At 47.3% G+C, this 27,536-nt stretch overlaps 1 protein-coding gene and 1 non-coding gene across 2 annotated transcripts; both read left to right on the forward strand.

Moving 5' to 3' along the window:
• Nucleotides 1-638: 638 nt before the first annotated feature.
• Prkrip1 (PRKR interacting protein 1) lies at nucleotides 639-27,269 on the forward strand. The gene is made up of 6 exons (XM_045144432.1): nucleotides 639-796; nucleotides 1,272-1,350; nucleotides 3,838-3,938; nucleotides 5,192-5,277; nucleotides 9,229-9,296; nucleotides 26,842-27,269. Exons 1-6 carry the CDS (start codon nucleotides 671-673, stop codon nucleotides 26,943-26,945), a joined length of 564 nt encoding a protein of 187 aa, XP_045000367.1. The 5' UTR covers nucleotides 639-670; the 3' UTR covers nucleotides 26,946-27,269.
• LOC123459031 lies at nucleotides 2,660-2,766 on the forward strand. Its single transcript, XR_006635961.1, has one exon. It is a non-coding gene; the product is annotated as a U6 spliceosomal RNA (small nuclear RNA).
• Nucleotides 27,270-27,536: the final 267 nt, after the last annotated feature.

Genomic DNA, 27,536 nt, shown 5'->3' on the forward strand with positions numbered 1-27,536 from the left:
ACCCCCATTCTCTCTCTATCTGCTTCTCTCTCTCTCAAATAAACTAAATATTTAAAAAAAAAAAAACAACACCTCCCCTGGGCTGGAGAGATGGCTTGCCGTTTAAGGCGTTTGACTGCAAAGCCAAAGGACCTTGGTTCAATTCCCCAGGACCCACTTAAACCAGAGGCACAAGGGGGCGCATGCGTCTGAAGTTCGTTTGCAGTGGTTGGAAGCCCTGGCGCGCCCATTCTCTCTTCTTCTGTCTCAAATAAATAAATAAAAATAAAAATATTAAAAACAAACAAACAAACAAAAAAAAAAACACCTCCTCTAGACAAAGCCTTTATAAGAGAGCAGAGAATGAGAGTGACAGCCAAGATCCAAGGCCCCTTGGCCATGACAGGTCACCTCTCCCCACAAGGACGTGGACTTCGAGCTCTACTAGATCTGTTCAGAAACAGGAAGTGAAATTAAGTATCTTTGATCAAACTGAACCACAGCCGCTTCCATCCACCATCCACCTCCCACCTCCTGTCCACGGTCCTCAAGCGGCTTTCGGAGTTGACTCCGCCCACGTCCCCGCCAGTTCCCGGAGTGCGCCTGCGCAGGCCGGCGCGCGGCTCTGACGTCACCAGGCGCGCCGCCGCCGACGCTGCCGCCGCCCGCTGAAGAGAGAGGAAAGACGGCCATGGCGAGCCCCGCAGCCTCGTCCGTGCGACCGCCCAGGCCCAAGAAAGAGCCTCAGACCCTCGTCATCCCCAAGAATGCGGCGGAGGAGCAGAAGCTGAAGCTGGAGCGGCTCATGAAGAACCCGGTGAGCCGGCACCTCCGCCCCCGGCCGGCTGGGCTGTGGCTTAGAACTCAGTCTGCGCGAGGATAGGCTGGGGCTCGAACCTGAGCTCACACATGCTAGTCAGGCGCTTTTATCACGGAGCCAGAGGAAGGGGCAGAGAGAGAGAGAGAGCGAGGCAGAGAATGGGCTCGCCAGGGTCTCCAGCCACTGCAAACGAACTCCAGACGCATGCGCCCCCTTGTGCATCTGACTTTACGTGGGTCCTGGGGAATCGAACCTGGGTCCTTTGGCTTCGCAGGCAGATGCCTTGACCGCTGAGCCATCTCTCCATCCCTCGGAGCATGTACAATTAAGGAGAGTCAGGACGGAGGAAGAACATTGATTCAGCTCCAAACTTGAGAAGTAATGCAGCCCACCTCACTTGTGTTGGTTGTAAGAAATGTCAGTTCATCGTCAGTTTTATATTTACAAATGTCTTCATGTTTCACTATTACAGGACAAAGCAGTTCCAATTCCAGAAAAAATGAACGAATGGGCACCTCGACCTCCTCCAGAATTTGTCCGAGACGTCATGGGTAATGTCTCTTGTCTGTAGGTGTGGCTATAATTTTTTTTTGTTTTTTATTGACAACTTCCATAATTGTAAACAATATCCCATGGTAATCCCTCCCTCCCCCACTTTCCTTTGAAACTCCACTCTCCATTATATCCTCTCCCCCTCTCAATCAGTCTTTTATTTTTATTTATTTATTTATTTATTTATTTATTTGTGGTTTTTCGAGGTAGGGTCTCACTCTAGCCCAGGCTGACCTGGAATTCACTATGGAGTCTCAGGGTGGCCTCAAACTCACGGTGATTCCTCCTACTTCTGCCTCTGCCCGGCTAATCTTTTTTAAAAAAATTTTTTTTGTTTTTTCTTAATTTATTTATTTAAGAGTGACAGAGAAAGAGGCAGACAGAGAGAGAATGGGTACACCAGGGCCTCCAGCCACGGCAAACGAACTCCAGACGTGTGTGCCCCCTTTTGCATCTGGCTAACGTGGGTCCTGGGGAGTCGAGCCTTGAACCAGGGTCCTTAGGCTTCACAGGCAAGTGTTTAACTGTTAAGCCATCTCTCCAGCCCCGGGCCAATCTTTGTTGTCATGGTCTTTTCTTCCTGTTATGATGGTCTTGTGTAGGTAGTGTCAGGCACTGTGAGGTCATGGATATCCAGGCCATTTTGTGTCTGGAGGAGCACATTGTAAGGAGTCCTACCCTTCCTTCCATTGGCTCTTACGTTCTTTCCTGTGATTATAATGTTTAAAGGGAGATACAGGGCTGGGGAGATAGATGACTTAACAGCTAAAGATCTTTGCTTGGACTGGGTTTGATTCCCCAGTACCCATGTAAAGCCATATGCAAAAAGTGGAGTGGTGCATATGTCTGGCAATCATTTGCAGTGGTAAGAGGCCCTGGCACCTCCCCATGCCCCCACATGTCAATAAAAATAGTTAAAGGGAGCCAGGTGTGGTGGCACACACCTTTAATCCCAGCACTCGGGAGGCAGAGGTAGGAGGGTCGCTGGGATCACCCTGAGACTCCATAGTGAATTCCTGGTCAGCCTGAGTTAGAGTGAGACCCTACCTCGAAAAACAAAACAAAACAACGACAAGAAAGTTAAAGGGGCCTGGAGAGATGGCCTAGCAGTGAAGGCGCTTGCCTGCAAAACCAAAGGATCCCAGTTTGATTCTCCAGCACCCATGTAAAGCCAGATGCACAAGGTGATGCATGTATCTGGAGTTAGAAGGCCTGGCACACCTATTATCTCTCTTATTTGCCTCTTTCTCTCCCTCCCTCTCCTCCCCCCCCCTCTCTCTCTCCCTTAAATAAATAAAAATAAAGTTAGTGCTTGCTTCAGTGGCACATACACTAAAATTGGAACAGTATAGAGAAGATTAGCCTGGCTTCTGCACAAGGATGACATACAAATTCATGAAGTGTTCTAACTAAATCTTTGACAGAAAAAAATGATTGAGGACTGGAGAGGTGGCTTAGTGGTTAAGGTGCTTGCCTGTGAAGCCTAAGGACCCAAGTTTGTTTCTCCAGTACCCACATAAGCCAGATACACAAGGTGGCACATGTGCCTGGAATTCATTTGCAATAGCTAGAGACCCTGGCATTCCCATTCTCTATCTGTCTCTTTCTGTTTCTCAAAAGAAAGAAAAAAAAAAAAAATATATATATATATATATATTATATATATATATATATATAAAAAAAGAGGGCTAAGCTGGGCATGGTAGCGCACGCCTTTAATCCCAACACTTTGGAGGCAGTGGTAGGGAGGATCGCCGTGAGTTCGAGGCCACCCTGAGACAGCATAGTGAATTCCAGGTCAGCCTGGGCTAGAGCAAGACCCTACCTTAAAAAAGCCACACACACACACACACACACACACACACACACACACACACACAAAGGGCTGGAGAGATGGCTTAGCAGTTAAGGTGTTTGTCTGCAAAGCCAAAGGATCCTGGTTCGACTCTCCAGGACCCACATTAGGCAGATGCACAAGGGGTTCATGCATCTGGAGTTTGTTTGCCGTGGCTGGAGGCCTTGCCGTGCCCATTCTCTCCCCCCTCCCCCCTCCCTCCCTCCCTCCCTCTCTCTCTCTCTCTCTCTCTCAAATAAATAAAAAGTAAATAAATAAAATAATATTGAACATTATTTTAAAGCGATAGGAAAAAACAAGTATGTTGTTCTTATATTTGAGAAGGTATGATTGCTTATGGTTTGCAAAGCACCAGGGATTTCTTTCTCTATTATTAGCATCACTTAGTAATACCTACCAAATGCCAGGCATGCCCTTGCAGAATACAAGCATAGCCCCTTCTATTCTTATAGTTCTTGTCTCTTAATTTTTTAGTTTGTGTTAGTAACTGGATTCCTTCTCTCCCTTCCTCTCCCCTTGTGTGGTCCTGGAGATTGAACTTAGGGTCTTGTGCATGTCAGCAAACACTCTCCAGTGTCTGCAGGCCTAGTAACTTGGTTTCATCTAGAACTCTGGACTGTTGTGGCTGTAGGTTCCAGTGCCGGGGCTGGCAGCGGAGAGTTCCACGTCTACAGGCACCTGCGGCGGAGGGAGTACCAGCGGCAGGACTACATGGACGCCATGGCTGAGAAGGTCAGTGAGTGGGGGCTTGTCTGAGGTCTGCCTTCTGCCGTCTGCATGGAAAGCTGGGCCCAGTGGTTCTGAGTCAGACTGCTCTCACCAGAAGATGCTGGAGTCTTCCATGTGTGTGGGAGGGTGCCACAGAGCGCCCTTCTCCCCTTTAGACTATTTGCCACACTGTGGTATAGCCAGCTGAGTCTTCCACACCACTGGGGTGTTGCCTGAATACAGGTCTGTCGGGGGGGGGGGGTTGTAGAGTGGGGTGTGTTCAGCATATCTGCTTCCTCGGGGATCGGAGCTCTCTAGCTGTGGAACTGACATTTCTTCACGATAGGTGGCAGATAATTATTATTTTTTTATTTCAAGGTAAGGTCTTACTCTAGTCCAGGCTGATCTGAAACTCACTGTATAGCCCAGGCTGGCCTCAAACTCAAAGACAGTACTCCTGTTTCAGGATTGCTGGGATTAAAGGTATAAGCCACCACACCTGGCAGCAGATAATTATTTTTAAAGCTTAAGAATTCCTTTGGAGGGCTGGAGAGATGGCTTAGTGGCTAAGTGTTTGCCTGTGAAGTCAAGGACCCTGGTTCAAGGCTTGATTTCCCAGGTCTCACATAAACCAGATGCACAAGGGGGCACATGCATCTGGAGTTCGTTTGCAGTGGCTGGAGGCCCTGGCACACCCATTCTCTATCTGTCTCTTTCTCTCTCTGTTCCTCTCAAATAAATAAACAAAAATAAATTTAAAAAAATGCTTTGGAAATTTTGCTTTTGGAAAAAAAGCCAGGCATAAGCTGGGCATGGTGGTGCACGCCTTTAATTCCAGCTCTTGGGAGGCAGAGGTAGGATGATCTCTGTGAGTTTCAGGCCACCCTGAGACTATGTAGTGAATTCCAGGTCAGCCTGGACTACAGAGAGACCCTACCTCAAAAAACCAAAAAAAAAAAAAAAAAAAACCCAAGCATAGTGGCATACACCTTTAATCCCAGCACTCGGGAGGCAGAGGCAGGAGGATCACTGTGAGTTCGAGGCCGCCCTGAGACTACCTAGTGAATTCCAGGTCAGTCTGGGCTAGAGTGAAGCCCTTTGGTTTTTCGAGGTAGGGTCTCACTGTGGCCCAGGCTGACCTGGAATTCACTAGGTAGTCTCAGGGCGGCCTCGAACTCACAGTGATCCTCCTGCCTCTGCCTCCCGAGTGCTGGGATTAAAGGTGTATGCCACCACGCCTGGCCCACTAAGTGATTTTCATGTTCTCTCGTTTCCAGCAAAAATTGGATGCAGAGTTTCAGAAGAGACTGGAAAAGAATAGAGTTGCTGCAGAGGAGCAGACGGCAAAGCGCCGGAAAAAGCGGTGAGAGCATCGGCGCAGCATCCTGTCATGAATGTGACAGCCGGGAGGTGGGAAAGTTGATAAGGAGCTTGTAGTCAAGGGTTGGGCAATTAGCTCAGTGGAAGGCCTGCTCCGTTCCTCAGCACCCAAAGGAAATACGAGTTCACTAGCAACCAGATGGTGCACACCTGTGGCCCCTGCTACTTGGTAGGCCAAGGCAGGAGGATTTTCTGAGTCTGAGAGCAATCTGGGCCATATGGTAAGATGTGTCAAAGCACAGCCAGAAGCTCACTTGTGTAACCTGTAGGCGTGGGTTGGAGAGCACTGAGGTAGAGCAGCCGGGTACAGAGACGGCCTTGCTTCCAGCGCCTGGGAAGAGAGCGAGCCCCTTGTCCCTCAGCTCCTGACAGAGTTCCCCAAGACTGAATCAGGACTGGGGTGACCACATGGATTTCTGTGTCCCCTTCATTTTTGCATCATTTTGTTTTAACTGGCTATTTGAGACAGGGTCTTACTGTAGAGCCCAAGCTGGCCTTGAACTCTAGATCCTTGTGCCTCAGCCTCATTTCTCAATTTTAACATTGGATTTTTTTTCTTATTGTTTGTGTGTGTGGTTTTTGTTTGTTTAGTTGAGGTAGGGTTTCCCTCTAGCCCAGGCCGATCTGGAATACACAGTGTAGTCTCAGGGTAGCCTCGATCTCATGACAGTCTTCCTACCTCTGTTTCCCCAGTGTGGGGATTAAAGGCGTGCCCCACCATGCCCAGCTAACATTGGATTTATTAAAGTTTTTTTTTTTTAATATATATATTTTTTAATTTATTTGAGAGTGACAGACAGAGAGAGGAAGAGGCAGAGAAACAGAGAATGGGTGCGCCAGGGCCTCCAGCCACTGCAAACGAACTCCAGATGCGTGCACCCCGTTGTGCATCTGGCTGACGTGGGTCCTGGGGAATCGAGCCTCAAACTGGGGTCCTTAGGCTTCACAGGCAAGCGCTTGACTGCTAAGCCCTTTATTAAAGTTTTAATGGCAAAATTCCCCATGTAGCTTGTTGTTTGTTTATTTATTTACAAGAGACAGAATAAAGAACAAGCATGAGCTTACTGGGACCTCTTGCCATTACAAAGTCCAGACTCACACCACTTTGTGTATCTGGGTTTACATAGGTACTAGGGAATTGAACCCAGGCCCACAGGCTTTGCAAGCATCTGCTTTTAACTGCTGAGCCATCTCCCTAGCTTGTTGTTGTTTTTTTTTTCTCCTGCCTCGGCCTCACAAGTACTATAATTATAGGTGCATATAATTGTAAGTGTGCACCACCATTCTTAGTCTATCCTGTTTTGTTTTTATTTATTTATTTGAAAGAGAAAGAAAGAGGAAGACTATGGAGGCACCAGGACCTTTTGCCGCCATAAATGAACTCCAGATGCATGTGCTGCTTTGTGTCTGGCTTTATGTGGGTACTGGGAAATTAAACCTGGGCCATAGGACTTGCAAGCTAGTACCTTTAGCTGCTGGGCCATCTTCCCATCCCTACATCTTGTTTCAAGGTAGGATCTTGCTGTAGCCCAGGCTGGCCTGGAATTCATGATGTAGTCTCAGGCTGGCCTCAGATTCACAGTAATCCTCCTCCATTGGCCTCCTGAGGGCTGGGATTAAAGGTGTACACCACCACATCCAGCTTCATTTTGGTTTTTATGTTTTGGTTTTTCAAGGTAGGATCTCACTGTAGCCCAGGCTGACCTTGAACTTATTATGTAGTCTTGGGGTGGCCTTGAAATCATAGCAATCCTCCTACCCCTGCCTCCCAAGTGCTGGGATTAAAGGTGTGCATCACCACGCCTGGTTTTCCATCTTGTTGTTTAGATTCGAGTTTGTTACCTCCTCAGGTAACTGACTACATGTTTGTCAGGCTGTACATATGTGCATGTGTGCTCATGTGTATGTGTGGACATGTGTTTAAATGAACCCTCAACTTCTAGAGAGCTGAGGAAGATTCTAAGAACAGTCCCTTGGTATCTTAGAGTGAAAATACATGTTTACTATTTCTCATCTTCTTTAATCACCTCAAGACTCTCCAAAATATTTGATAGAGAGAAAGAAAGAGGTAGCTAGAATGGCCATGCTGGGGCCTCTAACCACTAGAAATGAACTCCAGACACAGGCGCCACCTGTGCATCTGTCTTATTTGAGTACTGGGAATCGAACATGGGTCCTTAGGCTTTGCAGGCAAGCGCCTTAACTGCTAACTCATCTCTCCAACCCCCAGAATTTTGTTTGGTCTCTTACAGGATTTTAAAAAATTTTAAATATTTTATTATTTTATTTATTTGTTTGACAGAGAAAGAGGGGGAGAGAGTATGAGAATGGGTGTGCCAGGGCCTCTAGCCACTGCAAATGAACTCCAGACGTGTGTGCCCCCTTGTGCATCTGGCTAACGTGGGTCCTGGGGAATCAAACCTGTAGTTTGGTCTCTTACAGGATTTTAAAAAATTTTAAATATTTTATTATTTTATTTATTTGTTTGACAGAGAAAGAGGGGGAGAGAGTATGAGAATGGGTGTGCCAGGGCCTCTAGCCACTGCAAATGAACTCCAGACGTGTGTGCCCCTTGTGCATCTGGCTAACGTGGGTCCTGGGGAATCAAACCTCGGTTCTTTGGCTTTGCAGGCAAGTGCCTTAACCACTAAGCCATCTCTCCAGCCCTAAAAAAAAATACACACACACACACACACACACACACACACACACACACACACACACACACACATATGGGCCTGGAGAGATGGCTTAGCAGTTAAATGCTTGCCTGTGAAGCCTAAGGACCCCAGGACCCACATTAGCCAGATGCACAAGGGGGCACATGTGTCTGGAGTTTGTTTGCAGTGGCTGGAGGCCCTGGCGCGCCCATTCTGTCTGTCTATCTGCCTCTTTCTGTCTCTGTCTGTCGTTCTCAAATAAATAAATAAAAATGAACAACAAAAATTTTTTTTTAATACTTTTAAGGCTGGAGAGAAGGCTTAGCAGTAAAGGCACTTGACTACAAAGCCTAACAACCCGGGTTTGATTCTCCAGCATCCATGTAAGTCCAAAGTAGCGCATGCATCTGGAGTTTGTTTGCAGTGGCTAGAGATTGTGGCATGCCCATTCTCATTCATTCATGGTCTCTCTTTTTGCTTACAAATAATTAAATAAATATTGAGCATATTAAATTGTTATATATTATTATATAATAAATATAACATACATTTGATAAATTGCTTATTTATTTGGAAGGAGAAAAAGAAACTATGGATATACTAGGGCCTCTTGTTGCTGCAAACCAGTTCCAGGTGCGTGTGCCTCTTTGTGGGTACTAGGAGTGAACCTGGGCCAGCAGGCTTTGCAAAGCAAGTATCTGTAACTGCTCAGCCATCTCCTCTGTCTCCTGCCGCTGACTTATTTTTGAGACAAGTTCCCACTGTTTAGGTCAGGCTGGTCTTGACTATTTTTAATTTTTTTTTTTTTTTTAATTTGAAAGTGGCAGAGAGAGAAAGAGGCAGATAGAGAGAGAATGGGCACGCCAGGGCCTCCAGCCACTGCAAACAAACTCCAGACACGTGCGCACCCTTGTGCATCTGGCTAATTTGGGTCCAGGGGAATTGAGCCTTGAACCGGGGTCCTTAGGCTTCACAAGCAAGTGTTTAACTGCTAAGCCATCTCTCCAGCCCTGGTCTTGACTTTTGATCTTCCTGAGTGCCAGAAGTACAGGTATGAGCTACCACTCCTAGCTTACTCCAGGGTTTGATATTGACTCCTAATGAAAACAGCTGATAATGGTGGAATGGGAGAATCGTGAGAAAGTACTTATTTTATTTCTGTCAAATATTGTTATTATAAAGATTTTGAAGATTATACAAGTAGTTGCTTGTTTTCTACACTGTCTGTTAAAATAAAAAAAAAAAATCAATGTGTGTGTGTTTTGCATTTATAGCCAGAAGTTAAAAGAGAAGAAGTTATTGGCAAAGAAGATGAAACTTGAGCAGAAGAAACAAAAAGAAGGTGGGTGGTGTTACTTTTCTTGGCTGTAGCCTTTCTTTCTTTCAGTGCCAACCACATTGGCCCCAAGTCAGACTGAGTTAAGCAGAAAAGAAAGCTCCTGGCTCACATGGAGTCAGAACAGGCCTCCCTGCCAGCAGGCTGGTGCGTGACTGATGCCTCCTGTCCTCACACGGGCTCGTTCCTCAGGCTCCTGCGGTGCCTGCAGCTGCTCTCCAGCTGCATCTCGCCGCCCTCAGTGCATGGCGACAGGTCGAGGGCCTGCCCTGACCCCTAGTGAAAGTCTCCCTGTATCTCCTTTTTTGGTGGTGGTGGCTTTTCTTTTCTTTTCTTTTCTTTTCTTTTCTTTTCTTTTCTTTTCTTTTCTTTTCTTTTCTTTTCTTTCTTTCTTTTTTTTTTTTTTTTGTTTGTTTGTGTTTTTTGAGGTAGGGTCTCGCTCTAGCTTAGGCTGACCTGGAATTCACTATATAGTCTCAGGGTGGCCTCGAACTCACAGTGATCCTCCTACCTCTGCTTCCCAAGTGCTGGGATTAAAGGCGTGCGCCACCACGCCCAGTGGTGGTTTTATTTTTTTATAAAGATTTTATTTATTTATTTATTTGAGAACAACAGACAGAGAAAGAGGCAGATAGAGAGAGAATGGGAGCTCCAGGGCCTCCAGCCACTGCAAATGAACTGCAGACGTGTGCGCCCACTTGTGCATCTGGCTAACGTGGGTCCTGGGGAATCGAGCCTCAAACTGGGGTCCTTAGGCTTCATAGGCAAGCGCTTAACCGCTAAGCCATCTCTCCAGCCCTGGTTTTATTTTTTTGAGACGAACTTTTTTTGCCCGGGCTGACTTGGAACCTTCTGTGTAGGTAAGAATGATCTTGAATTCCTGATCTTCCTTGCTCTACCTTCCAAATGCTAGGATTACAGGAATGAGCCACCACGACCAACTCTCTGGTTTTGATTGAGTTGCTTGCCAAGTCAGTTAAGGATGTTTTTATTTATAGGAAAAAGGGAATTGTGCTTAGGAAAGGGAGGTTGTTCCTTTTATGTGATGAGAAATCTGGTGGTAAATGACATCCTGTTGAGATTAGCAGCTCACAGGTGTCAAACCCAGCATCCCTACAGTTTGAGGTAGGGTTTCACTTGGGCCAAGGCTGACCTGGAATTCACTAAGTAGTCTCGGGGTGACCTCAGACTCTGTTGGCCTCTTGCCTCTGCTTCTTGAGTGCTGGAATTAAAGGCATGTGCCACTATGACTGGCCTTTTAAAAAGTGTTTTATTTTCAGGCCGAAAGAAAGGAAGAGAATGAACTTGTCAGGGGCTCTAGCTGCTGCAAGCAAACTCCAGACACATGTGTCATTTTGTGTATTTGGCTTTATATGGGTTCTGGGGAGTCAAACTTGGGTTGTTAGGCTTTGCAGGCAAGCGCCTTAATCACTGAGCCATCTCTTGGGCCCTCTGTCTGGTTCTTACTGGAGAGTAAATGCTTCCCCAGGTTCCCAGTAGGTGTGCTTTGTGTCCCAGGCCTCTGCCTTCCTCTGCTGCCATCAGGCTAGAAGATCGTGACTTAGCTAAACTGCTTACAGCCCATCTCCAGGCTCCGGCTACATTCCTGAGGAAGGGGGCAGGACTTTGGTCAGCACTCCTCCCACAGTGCTGTCTGTCTTGCCCACCTTCAACTCATCTCAACGCCGGGTTCCCATCATGGGATCCCAAAAGCTGAGAATAAGAAAGGGACTCAAGCTGGAAAGGTCCAAGGATACCAAGAGACCAAAAAATGGCAACTGTTTGCTGCCTTACTGAATTGGTGGCTGTTTGATAACTGGCTTGCTTCTAGCATAGACAGGGTCATTCTTGGTGTAAGGTAAAGCCACCTTTTATTTACATATTAAACATGATTGGCTCTTTCCAGAGCCACCTTCCTCACACTTTACATGATTTCAGGGTAGTCCTCGCCCCTTAACCGAAGAATTTATTATAAACTGCTAAAATGTCTTTTACTTTAGGTCCCGTCCTGCATCCACACCACCCACTCTTTCATTTTCTTTATCATCTAAGAAGTATTGGGCATAAGAGCTAATCTGTTGTTCTGATGAACAGCTTGGCTATGAGTAATTTTTTATTTTTATTTTTTTAAGGTAGGGTTTCACTCTAGCCCAAGCTGACCTGGAGTCTCAGGGTGGCCTTGAACTCGCGGTGATCCTCCTACCTCTGCCTCCTGAGTGATGGGATTAAAGGCATGTGCCACCACGCCTGGCTTTCGGCTGTGAGTAATTTTTAAGATATTTTTATTCATTTATTTGAGAGAAGGATGAGAGAGACAGACAGACAGAGAGTATGGGCACATCAGGGCCTCCAGCCACTGCAAATGAACTGCAGACACATGTGCCACTTTGTGCACCTGACTTTACATGGGGACTGGGGAATCAAACGCAGGCCATTAGGCTTTGCAGGCACGTGCCTTTAGCAGCTGAGGCACTAAAGTGCCTCCTTGCCCTTCCCTCCCCACCTCTGCACTGAGTAACTGGGCTCTCCTTCCTGAGGACTTTATTTTTGCCACTGGTTGTTGCTGTATGTGTCAGTGGCTTTCCTCAACTAATTTCCATAAAGCCCTCTCTGCGAAGTTAGCTCGCTTAGCTGGGGAGTGATCAACCAGAGACATCTGAGGTTCCCTTAATGTCTTGAACCTATAAGTCTTTGTGGGTTTTTTTTTTTTTTTAGACATTCTCTGTGTAGCCCAGGCTAGCCTAGAATACTCATCCTCCTGCTTCAAGCCGAGTGCTAGTATCACAGACATGTGCCACCTCACCTGGGTTGAACCAGTCAGTCATCGATGCCCTGGCAGGCAGCTGGCAGTTTGCCTTCCTGTCCTGTCTGTATAGAACCTCAAAGGCAGCAGCGATGAGAAGATGGCATTTGGCAGGTCTTTCTTGGGCATGGGCACAGCCCTGAGAGTGCTTGTGGCCCTCAGTTATCCCTGTGACTTTCTCACCAAGCCGTTTGGTCAGTTTCTTGCTTGCTTCAGCTGTTACTGCTGCCTCAGGCAGCTGCCTGCAAACTGCTGCTACTGATTGCTTCACACTGCAGGAGCGCTGTCAGGTCAGCTCAAGACAAGCATGCAAAAAGAACAGATTTCCAGCGGGCTGCCAGACAGGTCACTTAGGGACAGTAACTGCAGGCTCTCAGCTTGGTCTGCCTCCTCCAGTTTTATTTTCTTTTTATTTATTTATTTATTTATTTTTTTGTTTGTTTGTTTTTGAGGTAGGGTGTCACTCTGGCCCAGGCTGACCTGGAATTAACTATGTAGTCTCAGGGTGGCCTCAAACTCACAGCAATCCTCCTACCTCTGCCTCCCGAATGCAGGGATTAAAGGCATTTGCCACCACACCCGGCTCCTCCTCCAGTTTTATTTTTACTTTTTATATATATTTTTTAATTTTGGGGGGAGGGGTTGTTTTCCAAGGTAGGGTCTAGTGCTGGCTGACCTAGAGTTCACTATGTAGTTTCAGAGTGGCCTTAAACTCATGGTTATTCTCCTACCTCTGCCTCCCAAGTGCTGGGATTAAAGGTGTATGCTACTATGCCTGGATACTTCATTATTTTATTTTATTGCTTTTTCGAGGTAGGGTCTCACTCTAGCCCAGGCTGACCTGGAATTCACTATGTAGTCTCAGGTTAGCCTGGAACTCATAGTGATCCTCCTACCTCTGCCTCCCAAGTTCTGGGATTAAAGGCGTGTGCCACCACACCCTGCTCCTTTTTTATTATTTTTAAGTGGGTGTTCAGGTGTGAGTACAGGCATGCACATGCCACAGCATGTGTGTCCCTCAGTGCATATGTAGAAGTCAGAGGACAACTTAATGTGTCATTCGCCTTCCTCCTTGCTTGAGGCAGGGTCTCATGTTCACCCCTGCATGAGCCAGGCTAGCTGGCCCATGAGCTCCTAGAGATTCTCCTGTTTGTGCCTCCCATCTTGGAACACTGGGAGTCTCCCTGCACATGACTGCATCTGGCTCTGCACAGTTTCCATCTTCCCATTCATTTCAGGAGTGCCCACATCTTTCTGGAAGATGTTTAAATAGATGTTTAAGGCATAGAACAATTTCAGCACCCACTGATGCCTGGTTTGTCCAGCCTTCTGTGTCTGTTGGCTGTCTTTCTCATGCAGACTGAGAGTCCCTGTCCTGAACTTTTAAATAGGCTCTGGGGTCTGGAGAGGTGGCTCAGCAGTTAAAGACACTTGCTTGGAAAGCCTGACAGCCTGGGTTCAATTTGCCAGTACCCACATAAGCCAGATGTATAAGGAGCCATGCATCTAGAATTCATTTTTAGTGGCAAGAGGCCCTGGTGCACCCATGCTTAGTCTCTCTTGCACACGCTCTCTCTTCTTGGAGATAAATGAAATATTAAATAGGCCATGGGTCTTGTTGACATTTATATGGTGGGCCATTAGTGTAGTGTGTTCAGAACACAGCTTCTAACCTGCCTTCTGTGAGTTTTGGTCCTGCCTGCATCAGTTTCCGAGCTCTGCTCTCAGGTGTGACCCAGGAGTGTCACGCAGTGGCCAGTGTAGGTTAGTTCTTTTGAGTTAGGTTCTGTGTGTTTGGTTTGGTTAGGATAAGTCGGTGTTCAACTGGGCGAGCGCCTCACTTGTCTTTCTCTCCTCCCCTCCATGGTCCCCACTGTGCTTTCTAGTTTTTGGAACTCCCCCCTTTCAGACTCAGTGTAGAAAGACAGAGCTTAGTCTCTCAGTTACCTCTGCTGCATACTTTTCACTGCCCTCTCATGAGGGCCAGGTGGTGTGAGGACAGAAGAAGCAATGAGGCATCTCAGGCCAGGAAGAAAGGCTCCCCTCCTCCGAGCCCCCTTGCCATCACCGCTACTGCCGCCCCAGGGAGCTGGAGTGTGAGGAGGGAGAAGAGAGAGACACCCCAGGTTCTTTGGGTCTGGATTATTCTGAATCTCAGCTGGGGCCACTGGCAGGCGGCAGGTAACAGCAGGAACTCACTACCGGTGTGTGTTGTCATGCTGGCTGCTTCCTTGATCTGCCGCCTCCAGAGCCTGCGTGCAGGTCCATAGCTGTGTTCCGTGGGGGAGACAGCATGGTGTGCTCCCCCATTTCACCCAGTCCCTCTGATGAGGTGTGAACCCAAGTATAGGACTTGCATTTGGCTCTCTGGTGCTTCATCATGGTGTTGGTTCTGTTGATTCCTGGAAGCTACCATGTTCCATGTTTTCCTCTGTATTTTATGGGCGGGTTTGGTAAACAGATCTTTGTTATTAGTAAAAATTTTGAGCCAGGACTGGGCAGAGATATGGTGGGGCCCTTGCCCAGCTCCATGAAGCCCTTGGTTCTTTTTAGCATCAACTGGAGCCATCCAGTTAAGCTGATGTCCACCTGCTCACTGGAACTCTGGAACTGTCCCCAGCCAAGACCTGGCCAATGCCATTCCTCCACCTCACCCACTGGGTGTCATCACAGACAGATCATTTGAAGTCATTACAGACCAAATTTCTAGGCTCAGCTCTCACCCTGGCCCACTCTGACCTCAAGCATCTGGCTGCTTCTATTAGAGTTTTGTTTTTGGTTTTTAGCTTACAGAACGATTTATTTTTCTAAATTTATCATTAAGATAGACTGTATTGGAGGGAGGGGGATCCTGCCCTAGAAACTTGTAAACCCTTTCAGACAAGAAACCAATGTCAGCTGGCTATATAGGTTAGTCCAGAGGCAGAGGTAGGAGGATCTCTGTGAGAGCAGCCTGGGGCTACAGTGAGTTCCAGGTCAGCCTGGCCTAGAGTGAAACCCTAGGCGGGAGAGGGAATTAATATGGTAATACCCACGTGTACCACAAGGTGGCCTCTGCACCATGAGAATCCTGGATTGGCACAAGATCCATTCCTAGTTGTTGTGAAGCTAAGCAGCAGTAAGGGGGGGCCTGTTCTCTGCACTGGTCTAGTAACTCAGTTAATATTGCCCTGCAGTGGGGTACTCGTGTGTGAATGACGACGTGCATGGCAGTGAGCCAGTTGGGATGTTTCAGAATCCCTGAGCTCTGGAGCGATGCGTTCTGATGCCAGTGTTGCTCCTCCTAGTGTAGGCTGCTACCAAGGAAAGCCGGGGTGCCTGCAGGGGCTTTCTAGGGTTCCTAGAACTATTTCCTGCCTTGGTGCTGCTGATGTCTTGGGCTGCATTAGGCTTTGACTCAGACTTTTATGGTGGATGTTTATTTAACAGCACCTCTGCCTGCTAGATTCCAGTAACACTCACTCCCTTAGGTCATTGTACCAAGATGACTCTTGGCACTGCCCCATGTCTGTAATTGAAGAGGAGCGCAGAATTCCCTCTGCCTTAGGAATACTAATCTAGAGGCATGCTTTCTTTTTTTTTCCAAAAAATATATTTGCCCTGCATGGTGGTGCACACCTTTAATCCCAGCACTTGTAGGGCAGAGGTAGGAGGATCACTGTGAGTTCAAGGCCACCCTGAGACTACATAGTGAATTCCAGGTCAGCCTGAGCTAGAGTGAGACCCTACCTTGAAAAAAAATTATTTATTTATTTGAGAGAGAGCAAAAGAGGTAGATAGAAAGAGAATTGACATGCTGGGGCTCCAGCCACTGCAACTGAACTCCAGACACATGGCCACCTTGTGCATCTGGCTTACATGAGTACTAGGGATTCAAACCAGTGTCTTTTGTCTTTTCAGGCAAGTGCCTTAACTGCTAAGCTATCTCTTTAGCCCAAGAGAGGTACTCTTAAGTCCAGAAGTTCCTTATTGTGTTTTGGATTAACCACTGAGTTTAGAGCCCAAAGTATTAAACATACATGTCAGAAAACTCCTTATCTTTTGTGTCTTTTGATAGTAAAGATGTATTCTCAGTTTTGGATTTTTAAAAAATTCATTTGTTTATGAGAGAGAGAAAAATAAAAGAGGGACTCAGTATTGGTGTGTCAGGGCCTCCTGCTGCTGCAAAAGAACTCTAGACACATGTGCCACTTAATCAGTCTGGTTTTACATGGCTACTGGGACATCAAACCCAGGCCATCACTTTGCAAGCAAGCTCCTTTATCCTCTGAGCCATAATTTATTTGCAAGCAGAGACAGCCACATACACTTTAGATTTCATCACACGACTTTGTGTCACAGTATTTTTCCATGACCTTACAGTTTCATAGTACTAGGGTCCCCCACCTATTCCTTCATAATTTGTGAATAAAGTCTCAGACCCCTAATTTTAAAGTAATATGTAAGTGGTGGTTTGAGTAACAGAAGGAGATCATTGAAAAGAATATTGAGGACTGGAGAGATTGCTCATTGGCCAAGGTGCTTGCCTGCAAAGCCTAACAGCCCCTGTTTGATTCCCTAGTACTTGCTAATGCACAAAGTGGCACATGCATCTGGAGTGTATTTGCAGCGGCTGGAAGCCCTGAAATACCCATTTTCTCTCTCTCTCTCTCTCTCTCTCTCTCCTCTCTCTGCTTGCAAATAAATAAAGAATGTGGAGCTGGAGATATAGCTTAGAGGTTAAGGTGCTTGACTGCAAAGCCTAAGGATCCAGGTTCAATTCCCCAGTACCCACATAAACCAAATTACAAAGTTTCACAAGCATCTGGAGTTTGTTTGTAGTGGCTAGTGGCCCTGGCACACCCATTGTTATTCTCTCTCTGTATCTTCCTCTCTCCCTATCAAATAAATAAACAAATAAAGTATTTGAAAAAAGCCAGGTGTGGTGGTGCACTCCTTTAATCCCAGCACTCAGGAGGCAGAGGTAGGAGGATCACTATGAGTTCAAGGCCACCCTGAGACTACATAATGAATTCCAGGTCAGGCTGGACTAGAGAGACAAAAAAGAGAACAGAATGTGGAGCTGAAATCCCAGTGTATGAGTCATGGTTCTGTAGAGGAACAGAACAGGCAAGAGTGAGTGCTTCCTGCACAGGGCATTTATTAGGTTGCTTACACTTACAAGATACAGGCTGAGGAGTCTCGTGATTTGTCTGAACTCTGATAGCTGCTGAGTCTGTAAGGACCGACAGACACCTCAGCAGTCCCAATCTAGTGCTGAAGGTCCAGAAGACTCCAGAGAGCTGCTTGTCTTCAGCCTGCGCGGGAAAGCTGTGGAAGTTGGGTCCTGATGGTGGCGCAGGATGGCAGGAACAGAGTAAATCAGCAGAAGCAAAGGTGGGCAGTCAAGTAGCATGGCGCTTTTCCTGGGACCTCTTTCTATTAAGCTACCCTCAGGGGAAGATCTCCCTACATTCATCTTGCCTGGAAGTCCCTCACAGAGCTGCCTGGAGATGTATTGTGGTCCCAGGAACTCTGGAAACTGAGGCACAAGGACATCCATGTACTTAAGTCCAGCCTGGGAGGCACAGCAACACCCTGTCTCAAACAAAGTCAGAATCTCACATACCAAAATATCTGAGCTGGGCATGGTGTCACACTCCTTTAGTCTCAGCATTGGGAGTCTAAGGTCGATGTATACGTATGTGTACACACACACGCATACACATGCACATCGGGCTGGAGAAATGGCTTAGCAGTTCAGGTGCTTGCCTGCAAAGTTTAAGGACCCAGGTTCAATTCCCCAGTACCCATGTAAGCCAGATGCACAAGGTGGCACATGCATCTGGAGTTCATTTGCAGCAGCTGGAGGCCCTGGTGCATCCATTCTCTCTCCCCCTCTTTCTCAAATAAAATATTAAAAATATTCTGAAATATATACCATCTAGATAGATTGTCTTTCTATCTTTTTTTTTTTTTAATTTTGGAAACAGGGTCTCATGATGATGACCTTGAATCCCTGATCCTCCTGCCGCTACCTCCCACATGCTGGGATTACACTGCATCTGGCTCATTTTGTTGATCTGTGTAAGATCATAACCTTTTCAGTGGCCCACAGTAGCCTGCAGTTGTCATGCTGTAACATCTCCAGTCCCCTTCCATTTATCAGATGTTATTTAGGCTCTAGTTTCTGTCTCCCATAGAACACATTTTTGGTGACTCTCTGGTACCTATCTTCCATCATCCCTGTCTGGTGCTGTGAGTCGAGATGAATTTCCAATGGCTCTTGAAGTGTGTTCTTTACTTTGCAGAGGCAACCCTGCACATTGTTGTTTTTTTGTTTTTTTTGGTTTAGCAAAAGGACAAAACAGTGTGTATGTATGTATGTGTGTGTGTGTGTGTACATATATATATATGATAATTTTCATACACTCAGGGATGATCATTAATTAGTAACCCAAAGAAGTGGTTACCATTTGCAGCTTATTTGTTTTATTTATTATTTGTTTATTTTTGAGGCTGAGTCTTTCTGTTGCCCACACTGACCAGAGAGCTTGTTTGGAGGTACTAGCAGGGGAACCCAGCAACTTGTACACCCTTGACCAAGCACTGATCCTCCTCCGTTCAGAGAAAGTAGTCTTCCTGTTCTTGAACCCAGTTCACAGCTTAGGGAGGGCACACGTGGAGCCGTGAGGGAGGAAGGGGCCGTCGGCCCAGCCAGTTAGATCAGCTGAATCAATGCTGGGGTGATCAGTGGAATGACAGATGTCACAGCTCGATCACCCTCACATCCCCAAGCTGACCTGAAACTCAGTTCTGTAATACACACTGATCTTGAACCCTTAGCAGGGCTGGGACTACAGACATGAGCCCCTACACTCAGCTGTTTATAGAGATTGTTTAAGTTTTAATATTTATTTACTTTTGTTATTTATTTATTTATTTATTGTAAGACAGGCTCATTAGCTCAAACTTATTTTTCCAGAAGTTAGTGCTTTTGGTGGCATGTTTTGGAGTATATATCCCAATCCCCTTTAGTAAGTTTATAAAGACAAAAATGCTAAGCAGGCAAACCCTGCACATTTAAAAAAATATTCTCTTTTTTTTTTTTTTTTTTTTTTTTTGAGGTAGGGTCTCACTCTGGCCCAGGCTGACCTGATTTACTATGGAGTCTCAGGGTGGCCTCAAACTCATGGCGATCATCCTACCTCAGCCTTCCAATTGCTGGGATTAAAGGTGTGCACCACCATGCCTGGTTAAAATATTCTTTATTTATCTACTTATTTATTGGAGAGAGAAACAGTCACATCAGGACCTCTAGGCACTGGAGGTAAACTCCATATGCTTGTACCACCTTGTACATCTGGCTTCCCGTGGGCTCTGGGGAATCAAACCTGGGACCTTTGGCTTTGCCAGTAGGCACCTTAACAGCTGAGCCATTTCTCCAGCCCAACCCTGTACTTTTTGTTTTTATTGTTTGAGGTAGGGTCTCACTCTAGGCCAGGCTGACCTGGAATTCATTCTGTCGTCTCAGGGTAACCTTAAACTCATGGCAGTCCTCCTACCTCTGCCTCCTGAGTGCCGAGATCAAAGGCTTGCGCCACCATGCTTTGCTCCCATGTACATTTGCACAGCCAACAACAGTGTCCACTTTGATCACACCATTGCCAGCACTGGGTTTGCATGTTACTTTGCCTTGGCCTGGACACGGTGCACTTCTAACACTTGGAATTGAGGCAGGAGGATCATGAATTGAGGCCAACACAGACAGACCTTGTCTCCCACCCCACCCCAAAAAAGGTACAGCTCCTGCTGTGCCACAGTGTCGTCCTGCCTTGCCGTCCACCTATGCTCAGCTTCCAGAGTGCGTTCATTCATTTGTTGACTGACTGGTTTTTCTGAGATAGGATCTCGTGGAGCCCAGGCTGGCATTGACCATGTTGTATAGCCAAGAATGATCTTGAACTTCTGATACTGCTGCCTGTATCTTCCCAGTTCTAGGCTTACAAACCTGTACAGCAATATCCAGATTTCTACCTTTTTTGAAAACCTATTTTATAGCTGTACTATAAATTATAAATTGACATTGAAAAAACTTTTTTTTTAAAAAATTATTTATTTATTTATTTATTTGAGAGCGACAGACACAGAGAGAAAGACAGGTAGAGGGAGAGAGAGAGAATGGGCGCGCCAGGGCTTCCAGCCACTGCAAACGAACTCCAGACGCGTGCGCCCCCTTGTGCATCTGGCTAACGTGGGACCTGGGGAACCGAGCCTCGAACCGGGGTCCTTAGGCTTCACAGGCAAGCGCTTAACCGCTAAGCCATCTCTCCAGCCCTGAAAAAACTTTTTGATATTTTATTTTTTATCTATTTGACAGAGAAGGAGGGAGAGAGAATGGGTGCACCAGGGCCTCCAGCCACTGCAGACGAAGTGCAGATGCTCGCAGCACCCCATTGTGCGTCTGGCTAACATGGGTCATTTGGCTGTGCAGGCAAACACCTTAACTGCTAAGCCATCCTTCCAGGCCCCCCCCCCCCTTATTTTAATGAGAGAGAGAGAGAGAAGAGACGCCAGGGCCTCAACCACTGTAATCAGACTCCAGACACCTGCACCACCTAGTGTGCATGTGCCACCTTACACGCCTATGTCACCCTGTGCGTCTGCCTTGCATGGGACCTGCAGGGTCAAACATGATTCCTTAGACTTGGCAGGCAAGCACCTTAACTGCTAAGCCATCTCTCTAGCCCTTCCTTTCTTTTTAAAAATATTTTATGCAAGAGTAGGTATTATGACAGACATCCTCTAACCACGTCAGAGTCTCTTAAGATGAGTGTTGCCCCTGCACCCCTAATCCTGTCAACTGGGAGGCTGAGAGTTTTGGTCTGTTGAGGGTTCCAAGGTCAGCTTATGACTGAATGAGACCCTTCCCCAACAAACAATAGGAGACAAAGGCACTATGAATCAAGAAGCAACAAATGCCGGGTGTGGTGGCGCACGCCTTTAATCCCAGCACTCGGGAGGCAGAGGTGGGAGGATCATTGAGAGTTCGAGGCCACCCTGAGACTACATAGTGAATTCCAGGTCAGCCTGAGCCAGAGTGAGACCCTACCTCGGAAAAAAAAAAAAACACAAAAGAAGCAACAAATGACAAGCCCAAAATATAGCTTATTTAAGAATAGCAAATTTGGCCTGGGGAAATGGCTTAGTGGTTAAGGCACTTGCCTGTGAAGCCTAAGGACCCTGGTTCAATTCCCCAGGACCCATGTAAGCCAGATGCACAAGGGGGCACATGCATCGGGAGGTTGTTGGCAGTGGCTAGAGGTCCTGGCGCGCCCTTTCTCTCTATCTCCACGCCCCCCAAACAAATTATATATTGGGAAATATGAAGAATAGCAAATCCAACCATCTATCAGATTTAACATATAATTTCCCTGACATGGAGGGTGCAGTTAGCACTTCTGACTCAAGCCTATATACCAGGCTTATTTGGCGGGTACTGATCTGGTGTAATCCCAGTTATCTTTTGTGATGGCTTTGGTCTCAGCTATGCCGTGCACCCACTTATGTCCCTCTTTGCTGTGCTGTGGGCTCAGGTAGGCTGGCTGTGTTGGTGGCTGCTGCTCTGATCGCCTGTGCTGGGTGCTGTGTAGGTGAGCTCCCTTCCCCAGGTCTCTGGTGCTTGCTGGCACTTGCGCTGCCAGTGGGGGGTAGAGAGGCTATGGACGGTGGCTGAAGTTCTCCTGCTGGTCCTCACAATCCTCTTTCTCACGAGCCTCTCCATTGGTCTCTGCTGTCCTCCCTTCATGTTTCTTTACTTTGCAAGGAAGCTGGTGTGAGTAGAGAATCCCCTCACCTGGCTTTTCCTGTGGCTCAGGCCAAGCCTGGCAGCTGTGTAGATCTGGTTCCACCATTGCTGGAGCTACTTCTGTGGGCTCGAGATGCTCTGGATCTCTCCTACTTCTTATACACCTTCACTTTTTAGTAGAAGAGTATATTTTCTTGTTTGTCTCCTCCCCCCGCCCCCCGCACCCTTTTTCTCCCCTAGGCTGCTTTGGTGTGGTTCCTATACCACCATCTTAACTGGAAGTCCTAAAATAATTTATTTTCCTAAATTTATTAAAGAGAGAGAATGGCCAGGCATGGTGGTGTATGCCTTTAGTCCCAGCACTCCAGAGTCAGAAGTAAGAGGATTGCCATGAATATGAGGCCACCCTGAGACTACATATTGAATTACAGGTCAGCCTGGGCTAGAGTGAGACCCTACCTCAATAAACCAAATTGGGCTGGAGAGATGGCTTAGCGGTTAAGCGCTTGCCTGTGAAGCCTAAGGATCCCGGTTTGAGGCTCAGTTCCCCAGGTGCCACGTTAGCCAGATGCACAAGGGGGCGCACGCGTCTGGAGTTCGTTTGCAGAGGCTGGAAGCCCTGGCGCGCCCATTCTCTCTCTCTCCTTCTATCTGTCTCTCTCTCTGTCTGTTGCTCTCAAATAAATATAAAAAATAATAATAATAAACCAAAAAGAGAGAGAGAATGGGCATGCCAGGACCTCTAGCCACTGCAGACAAACTCCAGACACATGTGCCACCATGTGCACCTGGCTTACATGGGTTCTGGGGAATAGAATCTGTGTCCTTACGTTTTGCAGGCAAGTGCCTTAACCACTAAACCATCTTTCCAGCCCTTCTACCTTTCTTTTAAATACACTTCATTTGGGTGTAGTGGTGTACACTTTTAATCCCAGCACTGTGGAAGCTTAGGTAGGAGGATCACTGTGAGTTTGAGGTCAGTCTGAAGTGCATGGTGAGAGTTCTAGGTCAGCCTGGGCTACAGTAAGACTGCCTCAAAAATGTGGTGGTGCACACCTTTAATCCCAGCACTTGGGAGGCAGAGGTAGGAGGATTGCCATAAGTTCAAGGCCACCCTGAGACTACATAGTGAATTCCAGGTCAGCCTAAGCTAGAGCAGACCCTACCTCGAAAAACAAAAACAACAGAAAAAAGAAAATGAAAAAATAGTAAAAATAAGTAGAAGTCAGTCATAGTGGAGCACAACTTTAATCCCAGGACTTGGGAAGCAGAGGTAGGAGGATGGCTGAGTTCGAGACCCTGTGCCATGCTGGGACTACAGAATGAGTTCCAGGTCAGCCTAGGCTAGAGTGAGACCCTACCTCACAAATATCATAAAAGGGCTGGAGAGATGGCTTAGCGGTTAAGCGCTTGCCTGTGAAGCCTAAGGACCCCAGTTCGAGGCTCGGTTCCCCAGGTCCCACGTTAGCCAGATGCACAAGGGGGCGCACGCATCTGGAGTTCGTTTGCAGAGGCTGGAAGCCCTGTCGCGCCCATTCCCTCTCTCTCCCTCTATCTGTCTTTCTCTCTGTGTCTGTCACTCTCAAATAAATAAATAAATAAATTTAAAAATTTTTTTTTAAAAATCAAAAAAAAATAGGGCTGGAGAAATAGCTTAATGGTTAAGGTGCTTGCCTGCGAAGCCTAAGGACCCCGGTTAGGTTCTCCAGGTGCAATGTAAGCCAGGTGCACATGGTAGCACATGCGTCTGGAGTTCATTTGCAGTGGCTAGAGGCCCTGGCACGCCCATTCTATGTGTCTGTCTGTCTGTCTCTCTCTCTCTCTTTCTCCCCCCCCCCCAATCTCTGTCTCTAGTAAAAGGATTCTAGGCAGGTGTTCTACCACTGAGCCACACCCCCAACCCCTCACTGGGGGGCTCTACGCAGGTTCCCTATTGCTGAGCCACATCTATGCTTAACTGTTGAATCTGACCTTGGCCAACAGGTTGAGGTAGTTTTTATCAGGTTTCTCCTGTACATTTACTTCCCTTTTCCTAAATAATTTACTGTTCAGAAGAAATCACCATGTGCAGTCCATACCTAAGGAGCTATGCCTGGCAGGGAACAGCAGGGCTCCTCTCTGATAGCAAGGGATCTACAGACATCTACTCTCTTTTGTTTTCTTTTTAAATATGTACTTATTTGAGAAAGAGAAAATGGTTGTGCCATGTCCTTTTGCCACTGTGCAGAGCTCCAGACACATTCACTACCATGTACATCTGGCTTACGTGTGTACTGGGGAGTTGAACCTGGCTCTGGGCTTTGCAGGCAAGTGCCTCAACTGCTAAGCCATCACTCCAGTTGAACTCCCTCTTGTCATTTTTTGTTTGTTTGTTTTTGTTTTGTTTTGTTTTTTGAGATAGGGTCTCGCTTCAGCCCAGGGTTATCTGGAATTCACTGTGTAGTAGTCTCAGGATGGCCTCAACCTCACTGTGATCTTCAACTTCTGCCTCTGGAGTGCTGGGATTGAAGGAGTGCGCCTCCGCGCACAATTAGTTAATCATTTCTTTATGTGAGGATAGGCTGGTGGATGTTTATACTTCTGGGCATGATCCAGCATTGCTTTGTTTATCTTGCTGCTGAAGTTGTTCTTGTCTGTGTCCCTTTGACAAAGTCCCAGCCTTCTACATTCCCCCCACCTCCTGTTTTTAGCACTTCCGTATTTTCTGGAGCGATAAGCTATTCCAGACTCATCTTGAGTATTTTCCTGCCCTGGGCCTTGAACCATGTGTTTGTCCCAGAAGTCTGGTTCTTTCTATTGGACTAGTCTTAGCAGGATCTGGGTGGGGGGTGCTTTTCTTCTGGGGTTGTTCTCAGGCTCTTTTGCTGACAGCAGGGAAGTACACAGACTTACCATTGAACAGTGGAGAAATGCATAGTTGCTAGGACCTAGTTACACACAGACCAAGGTGGTTGTGCTGTCAGCAGGTGGTAGAGTTTAGTGGGACTATCTTGTCGCTTGTGTTCGTCAGCTGATGGCATTTGTACAGCACGTGACTGTGTGTGCCTACAGTACTATGTGTCCATAGTAAGCTAAGCATGAGTGTGTACTGATTGTGGGTCGTTCTAGCCTCGTCCCTCCTTGTAACCCCTCAGTGTAGCCTTGACTGAGCTGGGTCCATCCTCTGCACATTCCTTTACCTGTTCACTCTCAGTGTAAGTGGGCAGTGGTGAGAATAACCATGCTGAGGAAACGACTCCGCCCACCAGAATGCGGTGTCTTGTGCCAGTTCTTACTCATTTCCAAAGCTGACTGGATCTGCATTCCCCCTCCACACACACAGATGGTATGTAGTACAGTCGGATTCATGTGTCACCTTATGCATTCTATCTTGGATCCCCAGCCTACTTCACTTTAAATTTTCCATTCTTAAGGTTTAATTCTGTGTGGCAAATTGTATGGACTTTGTCCAATATTTAGTATTGTGAATCCACCATTAAAATATATCACAGGGGCTGGAGAGATGGCTTAGCGGTTAAATGCTTGCCTGTGAAGCCTAAGGACCCTGGTTTGAGGCTTGATTCCCCAGGACCCACTTAAGCCAGATGCACAAGGTGATGCACGCGTCTGGAGTTCGTTTACAGTGGCTGGAGGCCCTGGTATGCCCATGCTGTCCCCCCCCTTCTCTGTCGCTCTCAAATAAATAAACAAAAATTATATTTTTTACAGCAAGCTGGGCATGGTGGTACACACCTTTAATTCTAGCACTCTGGAGCCTGAGGTAGAAGGATCACTGAGATTTCAAAACCATTTTGTGCTACAGAGTTCCAAGTCAGCCCAGATTAGAGAGAGACCCTAACTCTAACAAATAGAATTCACTGTAAAACGTCTTAGAGTTGGAGAGATTGCTTAGTGATTAACACGCTTGCTTGCACAACTTAAAGGTCCAGGTTGGATTCCTGGAGAGGGCAGAGAATGCTATGCTATGGCTTGGACACCCTGAAGCTCTGGGCATGTTGTAAGGGGCAGGCGGAGTAGATTCTGCTTATTTGCAGGGAGGAGCCAGCTCAGCTTGGCCCTGAGAGCCCATGTCGCTGTGAGTCAGCCTGGCCACTGCAGCAGGGATCTCTTACACCCTCCAGCGTCCAGCTTGCGCCCATTGCCCTGCTCCCATACGATGGGTGAGAAGGGTCTGGGAACAAGCTGTCTCTGTGCTCTGGGCTCATCAGCAACACCATGGCAATGGCAGCTGTGACACCATGCTGCAAGCTTAATATGAGTGCACTGGATGGAGGTTCCTGGAATGTGTTTGGAAGAGCCAGGCTGGCATATGTGTGTGGGCAGAGCCTCCTGCTACTTGGGGTTTATTTTGCTGGGTCTCTACATAATTTTGAAACCTTTTGCAAGTTCAGTGAGATCCTTAGAGTTTGACAGGAGGGTTGGTAGCCCAGGATGACAGGTGAAAGGCCTGGATGGGGAAGTCACCCATCTGAGGTGGTGATGTGGTGGGATCCTTACAGAATTAGTACGTGGTTTGCAGGTGCCTCGTTCTCATGTGTGTAGTTAGAGCTTTTGATGAGGGCAAGGCACCCCATGAGACTGCAGGTCACTTGTGTGACAGTCTTTACTTCAAATTACATGAGGTACATGGACGAAATATAGATACAACATTTTTTAAGAGTGGTGTAGGGCTCTGGTGGGCTTGAAGGCCACCTCTGGTTCCTGACTGTCCTGCTCAGGAAGAAAGGGTTTCTCATATCCCCTCAGCTCTCCTTTGAGACATGGTGTCATATAGCCCAGGCTGGCCTCTGATCTGCTGTGTTGCTGACAATGACCTTGGACTTTTATGATCCTACTACTCCTGTCTCCCGAGGGCTGGAATTACAGGTGTGCAATACCACACCCGGCTTCTCCTTTTGAAAAGTCCCTTGACTCTCCATGTGGTTCGGTATGTTTATGATCTGAATGTTGTGTGGTTACAGGACCCAGTCAGGCCCAGGAGCAGCAGGCCAGCAGTTCCGAAGAGGCATCTGGAACAGAGGAGGAGGAGGAAGAGGAGGAGCCCACCTTTGTCATGGGGCGATGAGGTGTTTCCACAGCGGCTTTTGCCAGTCTGGCTCTCTCTGTGGCCAGGGCCTCAGAAAACCCTCATCGTGATGAGAAGGGAAAGGAGGCATGTGGCCCAGCTGTCAGGACTCGCCGTGTTGAGCGCAGGCAGGAACACTTACAGCTTGAAGCCTTACTGTCTGGGGACAGCTTGCCTGCGGTCCTTCTGCACTCCTCTTGAAGGGAGAGTGCTTCACCCCATCACTGGCGCCTGCCTGCTGCTTGGGCAGCAATGCCCGGGCTGGTTTCTGTGAAGGGAATATTTATTTAGTAAAGAGCAGAAAACCTGTTGGTTTTGTTCAGACATGCAAGGCTTTAATTAGCAAAGCCACAGAGAAGCTGAGAAATGGCACACAGGACAGGCCTCAGGACTCAGCCAGTCCTGTTACGCAGAGACACCTCCTCCCAGTCTGAGCCGAGGCTACAGCCTTGGCCCTGGGGCTGGTCTGAGGTGGGGGTCTGACCCTGTTCCTTTGTGGAGAGTACAGACCAGGCCGCAGAAGAGCTGTGCCTGCCCAGCAGGTCTCAGAACATAACATGCACCAGGGGAGGGGCATGCGGGCCGGGCAGC

Source organism: Jaculus jaculus, chromosome 2 (genome assembly GCF_020740685.1).
Source record: "Jaculus jaculus isolate mJacJac1 chromosome 2, mJacJac1.mat.Y.cur, whole genome shotgun sequence".
Taxonomy (NCBI): Eukaryota; Metazoa; Chordata; class Mammalia; order Rodentia; family Dipodidae; genus Jaculus; species Jaculus jaculus.